Source organism: Lycium barbarum, chromosome 5, assembly GCF_019175385.1.
Source record: "Lycium barbarum isolate Lr01 chromosome 5, ASM1917538v2, whole genome shotgun sequence".
In the NCBI taxonomy this organism is placed as follows: Eukaryota; Viridiplantae; Streptophyta; class Magnoliopsida; order Solanales; family Solanaceae; genus Lycium; species Lycium barbarum.
This window is the reverse complement of record NC_083341.1, coordinates 11,735,578-11,751,063: the sequence shown is the minus strand read 5'-3', so window position 1 is coordinate 11,751,063 and position 15,486 is coordinate 11,735,578. Positions and strand designations below refer to the sequence as shown.

At 34.6% G+C, this 15,486-nt stretch overlaps 1 protein-coding gene across 1 annotated transcript; it reads left to right on the top strand.

Moving 5' to 3' along the window:
* The first annotated feature begins 12,902 nt into the window (after window positions 1–12,902).
* On the top strand, window positions 12,903–14,261 carry LOC132642291 (uncharacterized). Its single transcript, XM_060359536.1, has one exon. The coding sequence runs from the start codon at window positions 13,192–13,194 to the stop codon at window positions 14,002–14,004; it is 813 nt and encodes a 270-aa protein (XP_060215519.1). The 5' UTR covers window positions 12,903–13,191; the 3' UTR covers window positions 14,005–14,261.
* Window positions 14,262–15,486: the final 1,225 nt, after the last annotated feature.

The following is a 15,486-nucleotide window of genomic DNA, read 5'->3' as shown; positions in this document are numbered from 1 at the left end:
TAGCCATATTGAGACGATCATATCTCTTTGCTCCGATCTCTGATTGGCCTGGTCCTTATATCGTTAGAAAGGTATTTCTACATACTACAACTTTCATTAAGGGTACTTTCCCAAATTCCCAACTAATCAAGGAGTTATCGCTGCCCGAAGTAGGCCTATCAACCATTTTCGCAAAACGTTCAAACCTTCAGTTTTTCCACTAAAACTCTAATGATATGAGTCTAAACTTAGTTCCAAGATATGAGTGTTACAGGTTTAAATCTACTTCGAGGATTCTTGTCAAGGTTGGGTTCGAAGCTTTTGGTCTGTAGAAGCTACTTTTATTCAGAGTTTTTCCAGAATTATTGGTATTAGCATTGAGGTCCAATTCTAATCCTTGCTCCATATTTAATTCATAGATGTTTGGTTATTGATGTTGGATGGAATATTTGTTTGGTGTTTGCTTACTTGATTGGTATACTTATTTGATTGGATTAAGTGTTTAAAACACATAAGTTGGGTTAACTATTTCAATAATATTAGGATTATGAAATATTGGTATTTGGTTGAGTTAATGACTGATTGTTAAATCATTTTCATAGGATATAAACAGCACCAATCATACTTTTCATTGTTGTTCCTCATTTTCATTTTTCGTTGCCTTTATTTTATTTTTTAAAAATATATGGTGGTTGTAGAATAATTAAGGTGAGGTGGTTAAAGTAGACCAGAAATAGTGAGTCTTGGGCTGTGGAGATTAATTACTGAAAGAAATTTGGGCTTAGCATCATATTAGTTGTAAATTTCTTTCTCGCTTAAATCAAATTAGGGATATTGGGGTTGGTAGGAAAATTTATGTTCATATATTTGTGTGTGTGTGTGTTTTCTTTTACTCGTTTTTGGATATTATGTATTCATTTCCCGGGTGGGATGTCTCAGAAGAAGCAATAAATGTGAAAATGGTGGCCGTCCGTGGAGAAGACCCCGGGATGTCGGGGATAGCTTAGTATAGTTTAGCACAGCATAGTTTAGGTTTATTTTCTCGCATTTTTTTCTTTTATTTCAGGTTGTAATAATTCGGACTTTATTTTCAAACTTTTCTTGGTGCGTGTGCTTGTTTGTTGTTTGAGGTTACCTTATTGAGTTTCTATTTAAGCCAATATGAGTTAATTAAAGCGACCGTGATAAAACCACGGGACTCGAGGGATGCCTCACACTTTCCCCTCGGTCAACAAAATTCCTTAACCGGAATTTCTGTCGCTGATTAGTTTTTAGAGTCAAACTTGTTTTGAAAGGGATATTGATTTTTCGGTAACTTGGCACACCAAAACTCGATGCTAGGTGGCGGCTCTTTTCTCTAAATAAAATCCCTTTTCGAAACACAATTTTCGTCACTTTCAATTTGAAAATCCTTTTAAACTTAACATAAATAAATCACTATTTTTGTGGAAAAAAGGGGTGTGACAACTTCAGCTTTTCCATTTGTGATTTCCAGGACCTCATTTGGAATTGAGAGGTCTCCATCTTCTGCTTTACCACTTTGTGTCCCTTTTCTTTCAAATTCATATGTCTCATCAAAGATCAAATGCATACTTTCTTCCACAATTTGAGTTCTCTTGTTAAAGACTTTATATGCCTCCCTGTGAGAAGAGTACCCAAGATAGTTTCCTTCATCGCTTTTAGAAACAAACTTTCCTAAGGCCTTCTCACCATTGTTGAGAATAAAGAATTTGCATCCAAATGCCTTAAGGTAAGTTAGCTTGGGTTTCTTTCCATTCAGCAGCTCATGAGGTGTCTTCTCAAGCAAGGACCTAATCATACACATGTTGATCAAATGACAAGCAGTGTTAATAGCCTCTGCCCAGAAGCTTTTGGGCACATCACTTGCAATCAGCATTGTTCTTGCCATGTCTTCAAGTGTCCTATTTTTCCTTTCCACAACACCATTTTGCTGAGGTATTCTAGGAGCAGAGAAGTTGTGACTCATCCCGTTTTCAGCACAGAATTCATTAAACTTGGCATTATCAAATTCAGTGCCATGATAAGATCTAATACTTACAACTTGGTGTCCCAGCTTCACTTGAATCTGTTTCACAAAGGCTACAAACACAGGGAATGTTTCATCCTTGGTTCTTAGAAAAGAGTCCATGTGAATCTTGAAAAGTCATCAACAATCACAAAAATATACTTCTTGCCACCTCTGCTTTGAATCCTCATAGGCCCACAAAGATCCATATAAAGAAGCTCAAATGGCCTAAAGGTGTTTACTTCCTTCTTTAGTTTAAAGAAAGTCCCGACTTGCTTCCTTTTTATGCATACATCACACACCTTGTGATCTTTGAACTTAACATTTGGTAGCCCACGGACCAGGTCCTTTGCCACAAGTTTGTTGAGCAGGGTAAAACTTGCATGTCCCAGTCTCCTGTGCCACAGCTCAGCATTATCATCCAATAACACTGAGACATGTCAAGTCACCATCATCAGATGAGCCAAAGTCTGCTGCATATATGTTCTTGTATCTTTTTGCAGTTAGTACCACTTCACCAGTCTTAAGATTGGTGATAGTGCACACATGAGACAAGAACTCCATTCTGTTCCCTTTGTCGCAGATTTGGGACACACTTAGCAGACTGTAACTTAAACTCTTCACATAGTAAATATTTTCTATAGCATGGGAGAGTGTCTTTCCAATTTTACCAATACTAATAATATATCCTTTTTTTCCATTACCAACGGACATACTTCCACCTTTCAAGGCCTTGAGTGAGATAAAATTTTCCATCCTACCAGTCATGTGCTTTGAGCAGCCACTATCCACAAACTATTTTTGACTGCTCCCTCTCACTCTAGCCTACAGACAAAGTCATTTGTTAGACTTAGGAACCCAAGCCAATTTGGCTCCCTTGTAATAACAAAATAGGTGAATAAGAGATCTATTCACCCATGCAGATAACACAGATTTCATCTTCAGGGGACCAGGTCTCGCATTCTTGGGTTTGTTTTCAACATAAGCTCTGTTTCTGTGTACAGACTGAAATCTTACTTTGCAAGAGTCTTTGTAATGACCAGTGTTGCCACAATGGGTGCAAAGCCAATTATCAGTCACAGAAACATACTTGCTATAAGGATTGAACGGTGTCTTGGCCTTTTTATAACCAATGTCTTGTCTACCATCAATACCCTTGCACATAGCAGCAACCTTATCAGAGGAATAGGTCCACTGAAGAGACTTATCAAGCTCATTTTTCACACGTTTTAAGTCCTCTTGAAGTTGCTTATTTTTCTCTAACTCAGCAGAGAGATTCATTTTAACCTTTTTGAGTTCACTTTCAAGCTCAAAATGAGTCTCACTACCCACTTGTTTTCCTTTAGAGGTGTGACACCTCGTATCTTAAAATAAAGGTTAGACTCATATCATTAGAGTTTCAGAGGAAATTTGAAAGTTTGTACGTATTACAAAAGTGGTTGACAAGCCTACTTCGGGCACCCATAACCCATTGATTCATTGAAAATTTGTAAACGGTTCCTTAATGAAAGTTATAGTACGTAGAAATAACTTTCTAGGCATATAAGGAACAGGCCAATTGGATTTTGGACCAAGGAGAAATGATCTTCTCAAAATGGCTAATAGAGAGGTTCTTAAGATTCGGTAGAATCGACTAAGTTTTCGATACGTCTTCGTTTCATCCCAATTTTTGGAAAATCCATTGATAATTTAAGAAAACTTAAAACATTAAAGTTGTAGCCCTTTGAAATATATTTCCATCGGTATACTGTGGAGCCCAAATGGAGCTCTGTGGTAGGAGTTATACTCATTTTACTGAACGTTGTCGACTGAGTGTAAAAGTGACAGGGGAGCTCGCCAAGCTCGCTCCAAAGCGAGGTAAGGGCTTGCCTTGGGCCGCCTCAGCGAGGTAGGGGTCCAAAAGTGGAATAAATTCAAGAAAATCATCTAAGTGTAAAGTGGACAAGGGACCTCGCCCCAAAGCGAGGCAGGGGCAAGCCATAGACCGCGCTCGGCAAGCCTGGGGGTCCAAAATGCCCATGCTATAAATTCAACACTTAACTCAAAATTTCATTTATCAGACATTCCAACTTCGTTCTAAAGCCCTAAGCAGCCATTTTCCTCCTCTCCTCATCCTCCCACGTCAAGGTAAGATCGCTCTAGTGATTCCTAAGTATTTATAACATTAATTCATGAATTGTGACATGATTCTTCAACCAAAACATAGGATTTCCAAGGTAAATTCATCTGAAGCGATTCAAAGCTAGAGTTTTGTTGTTCTTCGTCAGAGAAGCAGTTTAGTTCATTGGATTAGAGCGTTTACAGGTATGTAGGGTTGCTATCTATGTCTGGGAATATCATTGTTCTTCCCCACGCTTCTTCTTCTTCCATAAAGTATGAAGTTTTACGAAAACTAGGGTTTTCAACCATAGTCATGATAACGTTAGGTCCATGCCCCATGTTATATTATGATTAAATTGTTATAAATTTTTCATTTTGTTCTTGATACATCATTATGATTATTAAGAATTTGTCCGTAATCCATGAAAACCCATACTTTGCATCCCATGGGTTCCTGCATGCAAGTTTATGAACTATTATGATATTTTCAAGAAAACACTCTACATGTTTTACACGTTTTCATGCAAGTATATTATGTAACTATATTGTTTAAACCCATGTTTTACAAGCTATGTGATATGAAACCATGTTTACAAGTTATTTCATGAAAATCATGGGCTTATTAGCCAACTATATCATGTTCATGCTTTTGGGAGTTGCACGAATTACCGAGAAGGCTCAGATAGCCTGAAACTACGTTAGCCACTAGGATAAGGATCGCTCCGCCCAGTTAGGACGATTCCTTCATGTAATATTGATTGGATTCTTTCATGTCATGTTTTTATCTCATACCACTGGCAAGGTGTGGGAGCTCTGCTGGTCCGGCAAGGTACCAGACTCCACGTACCCACGTGGTGATATCATGTTGTCGGTTTATGAAATTCTCTCCTTAATTAATATGTTTTACTCATGTTTATATATATATATATATGCATTCATGCCCATGCTCATGTCCAGGTTTTCAGTTTTACTTCTTATCATGTTATTTCATTCAATTGCTTTACATACCAGTACATTCAATGTGCTGACGTCTCCTTTCTATTGCCCGGGAGCCTGCATTTCACGATACAGGTACAGACTTACAGGACAACTGATCTACTCCATAGGATCATCCACGTATCAGCTTATTGGTAAGCCCCATCTCTTTTGGGATTTAGTCAGTCATTTATCCTATAGTAGTTATGCATTAAAGGTATGCTAGGGGCCTTGTCCCAGCAAGTATGATTTTCATTTTAGACTCATGATAGTGGTTTCATAGACTAGACTAGTCAGTTATGTCATGTCAGGTATTCAGAGTCTTATAACCATCTTTGGCTCATTCATGTTATTTCTGCACTCATGTTTAAACAAGTATTTCTATTAAGTATTATGACTTGTTATGTTTTATAATGGCTCATCATTCATTTACGTTATATCCCCATTATGATATGCCTCATAATGATTCAACAAGCCATGTGGTTCACTCGGTCACATGTAGTAAGGCACCGAGTGCCGTGTTTCGCCCAGGCCATGGTTCGGGGCGTGACAGTTCACCCATTTGTTTATCTGACTAATCAACAGAGCATCATCCCTAGTTAACTCTTCAACTTGTTCCATCATCCCTAGTTAACTCTTGAACTTGTTCCTTCAAATCAACAATATTAACTACCATATCATCCCTTACTTGTTCTAACCCTTCAATCTCTTCATTTAAAATATTTTTCTCATTAATAAGGCTATGATACGTATCAATCAGCACATTTGCAAGAGATATTAATTTCTTTTGAGAATATCTTTTCAGATTTTTCTGAAAGTCAAAGAAATTTACCTCTTGATTTTTATCGTCATCTGCATCTTCTGACTTAGCATGAGTGCAAAAATGGACTCATGCTTCACAGGTTCAGCTTCAATGGCCATCATGGAGGTATCCCATGTTTCTTCATTTTCAGACTCAATGGAAGAGTCTTCCCAAGCAGCTAGAGCCTGCTTTACCAAGTTATCAGCCACGTCTCTTTTGTTGAACTTCCTGTCAGGGACCTGGTTCCTCTTCACTCCATTGTTAGCATTCTTGTAGTGTACTTGCTTGTGAAGAAGACATTCCTTAATATAGTGTCCAGGCTTCCCATATTTGTGACATCAGTCATTTTGTTTGAAGTTCTTGCCAGAGCTTCCTATTTTGGAGAAACCACCATTTTTATGAATCATCTTAGGGAACCTTTTTGTAAGGTAGGCCATATCAGATTAATCACCACTTGAGTCACTTTTAGCTTCTTTAAGGACTAGGTTCTTCTCTTTCATTGGCTCCCGTCTTTTAAGCTCTTTTTTTTTTCTTCACCTCATAGGTTTTGAGATTTCCAATCAAATCATCAATAGTCATTTTCTCCAAGTCTATGGCTTCAGTTGTAGCATTAACTTTACTCTCCTAAGATCCTGGTAGACACCAAGTATTTTTTGAACTCGCTTGTTGATTGGAATAATCTCACTAAGAGAATGAAGCTCATTGATAATGGAGGTGAAACGAGTGTGCATATCCAGGATTGACTCCTCATCCTTCATCCTAAATAGTTCATACCCAGTGGTGAGCATCTCTATTTTGGACTGCTTAACTTGAGAGGTTCCTTCATGCGCCATTAAAAGGGCTTCCCATATTTTCTTGGAAATTTCACAAGATGAAACGCGATTGCATTCATCTGGTCCGATACCACACATTAAAATCTTCTTTGCCTCAACAATGGCTTTTCTATCAGTTTTAGTGTATTCTTTTCTGGGCTTTACTTCTAGCTTTCTAGACTCAGTATCAGTCTTTGTAGGGACAAAAGGACCATCAAGAATGATGTCCCAGAGTTCAGAATCTTCAGCCATCAAATAGTTATGCATCCTTATTTTATGTCCGTTAAACCTTGGAGGTCTCATGGTTGACTGCCCTTCCTCAAAGTTTGGTGAAGCAGGCATAATGATATATCCTTTCTAGGTGTTACTTTTTTATAAAAAAAAAACTATTTTGATACCAATTGATAGAAACTAAGAGTCCACCAGAAAACAGATGAGGGACCAGGTTCCTTATCTGTTCCCTCTAGTAAAAACAGAAAGTAAATGAGACACGATATTTACGTGGAAAACTCCTTGGTCAAGGGATTAAAAATCACGACCTACACCAATAGGATTTCCAGCTTCACTAATTGAGCAAAGTTTTCATATTACAAGTTTTTTGCAACTAAAGAATTAACCCACTAATCCCTTCTCTTACAATAACTTTATTTCAAGCACTCTCTTAACTAACTCTAGCCAAGAACCAACTGATTCAACTAAGTCTAGCTGAACCTCAACTCACCATAACTAACATAGTCAGTTGTTTACACAAAAAGCTTAATAAACCAAATACCTACAAAACCTTTCTTGAAAGAAGTGTAGGTTTACAATAGTAAGACCAAAAAGACAAAAACTAAACAACCTAGGACTTAAGACATCATCAGTCTTGGGATATGGTACTTCAAGTTATTTAGTCTTGATCTTGAAAGCTTAGAGAAATGCCAACAATGAGAATAATATAATTTGAAGTGCTAGGTTAAACAAATGCCAACATGTTGTTTATATAGGGAACCAATGGGAGCATGTTAGTGGCATGTGATATAGATAAAGACGTTGCAATGATCCTTGTCTTTTAGCCGACATGTAGCTACTGTTCCGCTGTGGCTCTGAGAGTCAAAATAGTGCCACAACTTTACAGCTGTCACGTTCATACAATGCCCAAGAGACTTGATCAAGGACTTGGTTCTTGGTGTAAATGTCAATCATCAAAACTATGAAATGTCATAACTCATCAATTTCTCCCTTTTTGATGATGACAAACTCATAAGTAATATTCCCCCCGAGAACCAGATTCCCCTGCAGATTTGACCTGAACAACATGTAGCATACAACATTTTCATTTAGAAACACTTGTTAGAAAAAAGAACACACACATCATCGTTCTCTTATACATTTGTGCATATGGAGTCACCTCCTTATGTTGTTTAGAGCAAACTTGGTTATGTTTTATTTTTACTCTTTTTAGTTACAGTATACTAATGTAAATAGGAGTATTCAAGTCAAGAACAGTTGAAAAGGACTGCAAGAAAAAGTGAAAGCTGTACCATTACTAAGAATTGCTAAATGAGGAGAAGAAAAAATTTTCGGCAGCCACTATATGTTTATTCAGCTTTCCTTACTTTAATCTTTCGTCGATGTTCTTAGCCATTTTAGTGCTGTAATACTCAGCTAAAAGCTGTGTACATTGTAACATTTCTTTATTGCTCGGTGAAGGCAGGGCATTTTCTCTTGGTTGTTGTTCCAAATTACAACTGTTAATGTACCTTTGTGATTATACTTTGATTCTTTTCCCATTTGTTTCTTTTACTTTTGAAGTTTCACTGATTTCTTTAATGATTCTTTCCCGTGTACTGAACTTGTTTCGGAGTTGATGTGTATGAGTTGTTTAGTATTCTTGACACTTTAATATCCATCGGACGTTTGTTTTCATGTACTAGTTCTGGATTATACAGCATTTTTTGTTTTATTATCAACCAAACATATAGTGGATGAATTGTATCTTTATGGTGGTACTTATGTATACTTTCCTCTGATTCAAAGCTAAAGATGCTAAGATGATCAGTAGAATTGGAAGTCAAATATTTTGATATTTCAGCCCCTCCGTTGATCTATATTTTAGTACATTATACATGAAATTGTTGGGCCCGTGCAGGCATTCACGTCTAGCTTTTTGAAAAAAGAAAGAAGAGAAGAATATATACTATAATCAAACTTTGCTTTGAGATAATAAATTTTCGACACCTTTTGCGTAGAGTCCTATTGTATTAAGAATGTGAATTTATAAATTTAATTCTATGTGATGTTCATGTTACGAGAAAATACAAGGGGAAGAAAATATACGACCATCACCAACTCTTATTATTTCTTAATGAAAGATGATTAGAGCATACATAATTATCCGAAAAAGTCATGTATATATAGGCTAGAAAAAATCCTAATCCCGAATTACTTAGGGTGTCCTCCAGGATATTTTGCAAGTAGAAAACAGACTACTTTTAGAAAATTCGGTGCAATACTCAAGGGCTAAACAGCCCAAAGAGACTATTAGCATGGTGTGATGTTGTCATCTTTGGTCCTCCCAAAAGGTCTCACACCATTAAAAGTATCCAATACATTATAAGTAGCTTTTTTTTCTTTTTAGCTACCAATGTGAGACTTTGTTTGCACACCCAACAATCTTCCCCTTGAACTAAGTTCCATATGACTCATTATAATAATTCATGGGTCAGAGATTTAACGTGCCTGTGTACCATCCACATTGTCAGAGTAGTTACAGTAACCGAAACCCAAAGGTTGTGTATGTGTCTTCAAAGTTATGGATAAATATCGTAAACCGACCCATATAAGGGCAAAGGCATTAAGCCAGAACCCACACCACAATACCATCGTTCATACTCGTCTCGTCAAACCATTGACTCTGATACTAGTTGTTGGGCTAAAACAACTCAAAGATACTTTTAACATGGTATGATATTGTCCACTTTGGGCCAAGCCTACATGATTTTCCCAAATGGCCTCACACCATTAGAATTATTCAACACCTCATAAATAACTCTTTTTCTTCTTCTTTTGAGCTACCAATGTGAGACTTTGTTACACTAACAGTTTACACCAAAATAATACTAATTTACCATAGTTAAGAAAAAAAAAAAAAGCTGAAAAATTATATTAAAAATTAAATTAATCAATTACAATTTGATAACAATGTATGCAAAACATATGTCATGAAGTCATTTTATTGATGTTAACACTAGACTGGATATATGCAAGTTTGATCGAATATAAAATTATTGTTGTTTAAAAGATAACGAGATTCCGAAGAGAAAGGGAGAGAGATAGAGATAGAGATAAAGAGAGAGAGAGCAGCGGGCGAATCCAAACCATTGAAACGATAAGTCTTACACTTAACACATACCTGATAAGCTATGACGACATGGTAGAAATAGAAAGAGAGATATGGAAACTAAACTTCTATATATTCACAAACTTTTTAGCAACAATTCACTTGCAAAACCAATAAATAGTCATGAAAAGGAAAATAAAAGAATGGACACTCCTCGGGATTCAGGGTTTTTTGTTAGCTTTCTGGTTGAAGATCTATTCTTCTCCACTCTGCAAAATTAAAATTGACGAAACTCATAAATCAATATCAAAATATCTGAGATTTATCTTATTTTTAGATATTCCATGCTATTGATTTTTTTCGATTTGTTGAATTAGTTAAATTATCCTTTCTTTAAGTGTGTGTCTTTAAGTTTTTGAAGATGTGCAAAGTTTGACGATCGGATTCACATTTATGCTTGGTGAATTTTAAGGTCTAAATGGTATTTAAGGATAAGAAAACGGACAATTAAATTCACATATGCATAAGGTAAATTTGGATGCCCAAAAAAAAAAAAAAAATTAAGTGTCGGTGGATGGAGATCCAACATGAAGCAAGAATCAATGCCTTTTGGAGTCTCCAGGTTTTCTATATGGAAAGTGTCATTGATGTAGAGCTTATGAGCAACGATCTAGTTATTCCTGAAACTCCATTAATTGAATGTGAGATTCTACCTTAAATTTTATCCTTTTAATTTGGTAAAGTATAATTGTTTATGCTAATTTTAAATTGTTAGAACTACTTTTTTCATGTGAATTTGTTAATTTGATTATATTGTTAGAACCTACCTATTCCTTTGCCGATTTCTTCCCGGTTTATCATTTCCATAGCTCATGAACTAATCAATTTTTTTGTTGCTACAATAATCTAATACAGTAAATCACACAAATCTCTTCTTTCGTTTGAGTTTGTTTTGTCACCACAACAAATATGACTTTGACTACAAACTAATATTCAAATACCGTTAAACAAATTGGTATAGGAGAATATATATTAGGACTGCTCAATCTTGATTAACTCAATTCGTTTTTCTTTCTTTCTCTTTTGTTTTTCTTAAATAGGTTAATTTTTTTTATTTTAGGATACTATTAATTAAGCTTTTTGATGTTTGTACTCCCTTTTCTTTTTTGGCTTTGCTATTAAGAGGAACAAATGACACATTTAGTTGTTCAGATGCCTTTTTATGTTTTGCTTCTTCCTTTACAAAGTGTCTATTCCCATGTAAAATTGACAGATTATTGACCTATTGTTAAAATTGTCATTTTATGACCTAATTTCTCATCCTCATTTAAGGCTATTTGATGAATCTTTTGTATAACCCAAACCAAAATTAAACAAAAAAAGTTGTCACCTCACACAAATTTGTTTATAGACTTGTCAGTCCAAGGTCCACAGAAGAAGTTATTTTTTCGTTTCTTTTTCGTTTTTTCCTGATATAATACAAACACCTGAAGTTTTGCATGCAGCTATCAGTTACAGGTAGAATACAAAAAATATTAATGGAGTTTATTTATTTTAGAAATGTTTACCTATTAGTTTCACTGTTTATTTTTTCTAACCGGTATACACAGATTATACACTAATTATACACGAATATACATATTATATATGAATTATACATTTATTATATATCCAACGATTATTTTTAATTTATATGATTGGTGGAAGACTACATAGGTTAATTCTTCTTTATTTTGTGAGCGTTAAGTATTTCTTTCAACTATTGGCAACAGAAGTATTTTGAATTGGTAGACAAATATTCAAATGATGTGAAAAATGAGGCGTAGTAGTCTTACATACATTAACAAAGAATATTATGTGGTCATTATACTTCCGACCGATACTACGTCTGTGGTCACGATACTTCCGACCGATACTACGTCTTTTTTTTTTTCCATATAATATTAGAGTTTAACTTTTGTTTATTAATAAAAAAAGATTCTATATCATATCATTATAACGATAACTAGATAGTGCTGATAAAAGGTGAAATTTGTAATGAAGAAATGTTTAAAAAGGTTGATAACCTGTTACATCAAGTTAAATTATATCGATAGTGTATATATAAGTAAATCCTTACAACTATATATAAGTCAAACAATGATAAAATAAATAAAAGCATAAAAATAGCAAGATAATTTATGCCTGTTTCAGTAGATTTTTTTGTTTTTGGGGTTGTGTTCTTTTGTAGCCAAGTAATTTTCTTTTAAACATTTAATGTCAATGGAAACAATTTTCTCCATTCATCATAAGCTCTTACTTTGCCATTAAAGAATCACTAATCCTTTTATTATTTGACAGGTACATAGAAGTACTAATTATTTTTCAGTCATTAACTCCTGACTAGAAAAAAGTTAAATCTCGGAGTCAGTAATTGCTTGAATTCCGATTACATAGATATAATTTTTCTCGTGTAAAAATAATCTATTACACATATCCGTTACTTCATGTTAAATGGGTCAAAAAATATATAAGAAGTCAGTAACTCATACTCCCTCCGTCCTAACTTTTGTGGCGGTGTTTAATTGGGAAAAAAAATTAAGAAAGAAAAATACTTTTGAAACCTATGCATTTTTTGAAGGAATCTGTCAGAAATTGGCACATCGAGAACGTTTCCGATGAACTTTTTGTCAAAAATTCCTTGATGAGCCAATTTGCTTTGGGACGTCCGTCGAAAATTGGCATGTTTAACAAGTAATAATGGTCTAAAACAAGTTATTGACATTTATATTAATTAACTCATCTCATTAGTGATAAAATGAGAGTGTTAAAACTAAATTATCTGTAAATATAGAAAAATAACATCCTTTTTGGGACAGACAAAAAAAAGAATTACGCACATAAATTCAGAGTGGGAGAACAATAGTTGAACATAGATATATATCCTTAGAGCAAGTAACACTTGGTTCTTCAAGCTATAAATAACCTGTCTTTCATCCTACTCCATTAGAAACTGGCTGCTCTTGTTTCAGAAAAAATCCAAAATTTCCATTTCAGCTGTTCCAATGAGTCTTTTTACTTCTTTCTAGCAATTGAATTCGCGTGTGAATAAAATCATACATCTATAAGTACATTTTTCTTTGTTTGTATTTTCATTCTATATTTCTTCAATTGTATCATCACCATACAGTAACAAATGGCTTATAGAAATAATCGCCATTTTAGCTGCAATTTGCTTGAATTCACCGATCAAGAAGTATGCGAATCAGATCAATTTCATATGTACGTGTACAAAATTAAAAAATGCCCAATACTTCGCAGTCATGAGTGGGCCTCTTGCCCCTTTTCTCATCGAGGGGAAAGAGCACGTCGACGTGACCTTAGAAAATACAGTTACCTGCCAATCCCATGTCCTGGTTACAAATTCGCATCATGTATAAAAGGAGATTATTGTGAATTGTCCCATGGAATTTTTGAGTGCTGGCTACACCCTGCGAAGTACAGGACTCAGTTGTGCAATGCTGGCAGGTCGTGCGACAGACGAGTCTGTTTCTTCGCGCACACATTGAATGAGCTTCGTCCTGAGACGAAGTACAATTGGTGTTATGTGTACCAGTACCCTTTAGACATCCAACCATATCCGGACATTTTAATTGAAAATGGACCAAATGGCAATTGGATGGTTATTCCTTGCAATCCTCAGCCGCCGCCACCACCACCTCAAGATCAGTACTACGGTATTACTGCTTCTCGACTTGGAAATTCTTTAACTTCTCAGCAAACTCCTCAGAAAAATACATCAAATCTTGAGTTGTTTGTTCCCGCTCCTCCTTTTCAATCTCAACCAAGAATCGATCAAACGTTTCAAAATGAGAGTGATTTTTCGTTTTTTTCAACTAGCCTCGCAAAGTTAGCTGATGAGCTGAAGAATCTTGAGATTGGGCGTAGTTCTCAAGTGAATAAAATGCATGATGAAAAGGGGAAAAGACCTATGGAATTTGAGTCATAAGATCAAGAATTTCCAAACATAAATTGGGTTTCTGGTTTGTTGGTAGATGAATTTAAGGGTGCAAGATTGTAAATATTTTTAAATATGATGTATGACTGATAGTAATTGATAATTAATTAATTGGAGATCATTTTTCTTTTAAGAAGATGGTTGTGTTAACAATTTCTAACTCCTTTTCGTCATTTATTATTCAGCCTTTGTATGTATTTGGGGTTGATCTTGTTGTTTATTGTGGTCATTTCTGCCTATTCGTAGGAAGTTCTATTGAAATAGTAGCAAAGTTTATGTGAGAGAAAAATTAACCAATATTATGTTCATCGATTAGTGAAGCCGTCAGATATTTTCTTAGTTTTTTTTTTTAAAAAAAAAATTATTTATAAGCATAAGCTAGAGTGATTATAAAAAAAGAAGAGGAATCCATTCTGGTGCTATATCATATCCTAAGAAAAAAAAAACGTACGCAAGAAGGAGCTATTTGATACTTGTACTCGGTACTTATAAACTAATTTATTATGATTAATTATCAATTATAGTGAGAGTGAGTGTAAATTAAATATGATTATTGATAATAATGTATTCGAATTCGCGTGTCATATATTTATTGGGTTAATGAAAATATCAAATACAAATTCTTTTTTACTAACCACGCATTAAGAAAGCAATCATTAAGAACAAAGGAAGCACTTCGCGGCATGAATCTGAATTTTCTTTTTTCTCTATGTTTTTAATTATTCTACTCACTAATATGAAGTGAATGCTGAAGCGCTTGACACATTAAAAAGATGATATAACAAAATAAAGGAACCACAACAAATAAATTATAAGCATTTCACAGCACGAATTTGAATTAGTTGAATTCAAAAACAAGTACTAAACATCAAGTGGAAATTAAAAAGTAAATTATAAACAGGAAATGCAGTGACAGAAGAAATTGACAATTTTGACAAACAAAACAAGCAAATGATCCTATTAATTTGTTCATCTGAATAATATGCTTACACTCTTTTATGTGGGGAATGATGATGACTCTAAAGTATTGAATTATCCAATTGAGTGCCTACGTTCAGGATAAACAAATTTATAACAAGGAAAATTTGCTTTTTATTTCAACCTTGACTAGCTGCTCTTAACAAATTTATAATAAGGAAAATGCTAGATTATGAGAGGATTATAATGCATAAATTATTTACACAGTAAATAATATGAAGCAATTATTACCCCTTCGATAAATAATAATATAAAAATTGTGATATATTAAATACTCCTTTTGTTTTAATTTATGTGGCACTTTTCACTTCTTGAGAGACTATTTGACAATCTTTAAAGCTAAACTGGATTAGATCGACTCAATATTTTAAAATTAAAATTTAGATATTCAAAAGCTATTAGAGAAGTACTGTAAGTTACATTTCTTCTCATGTCGATATGATTTAAAATTCATTATGAAATATTGATCAAAGCTCACACAGTTTGAATCTCGAG

Bases quoted from the DNA above. Each gene is read 5' to 3' on its own strand.
- LOC132642291 (XM_060359536.1), top strand. From the start codon at position 13,192: ATGGCTTATAGAAATAATCGCCATTTTAGCTGCAATTTGCTTGAATTC.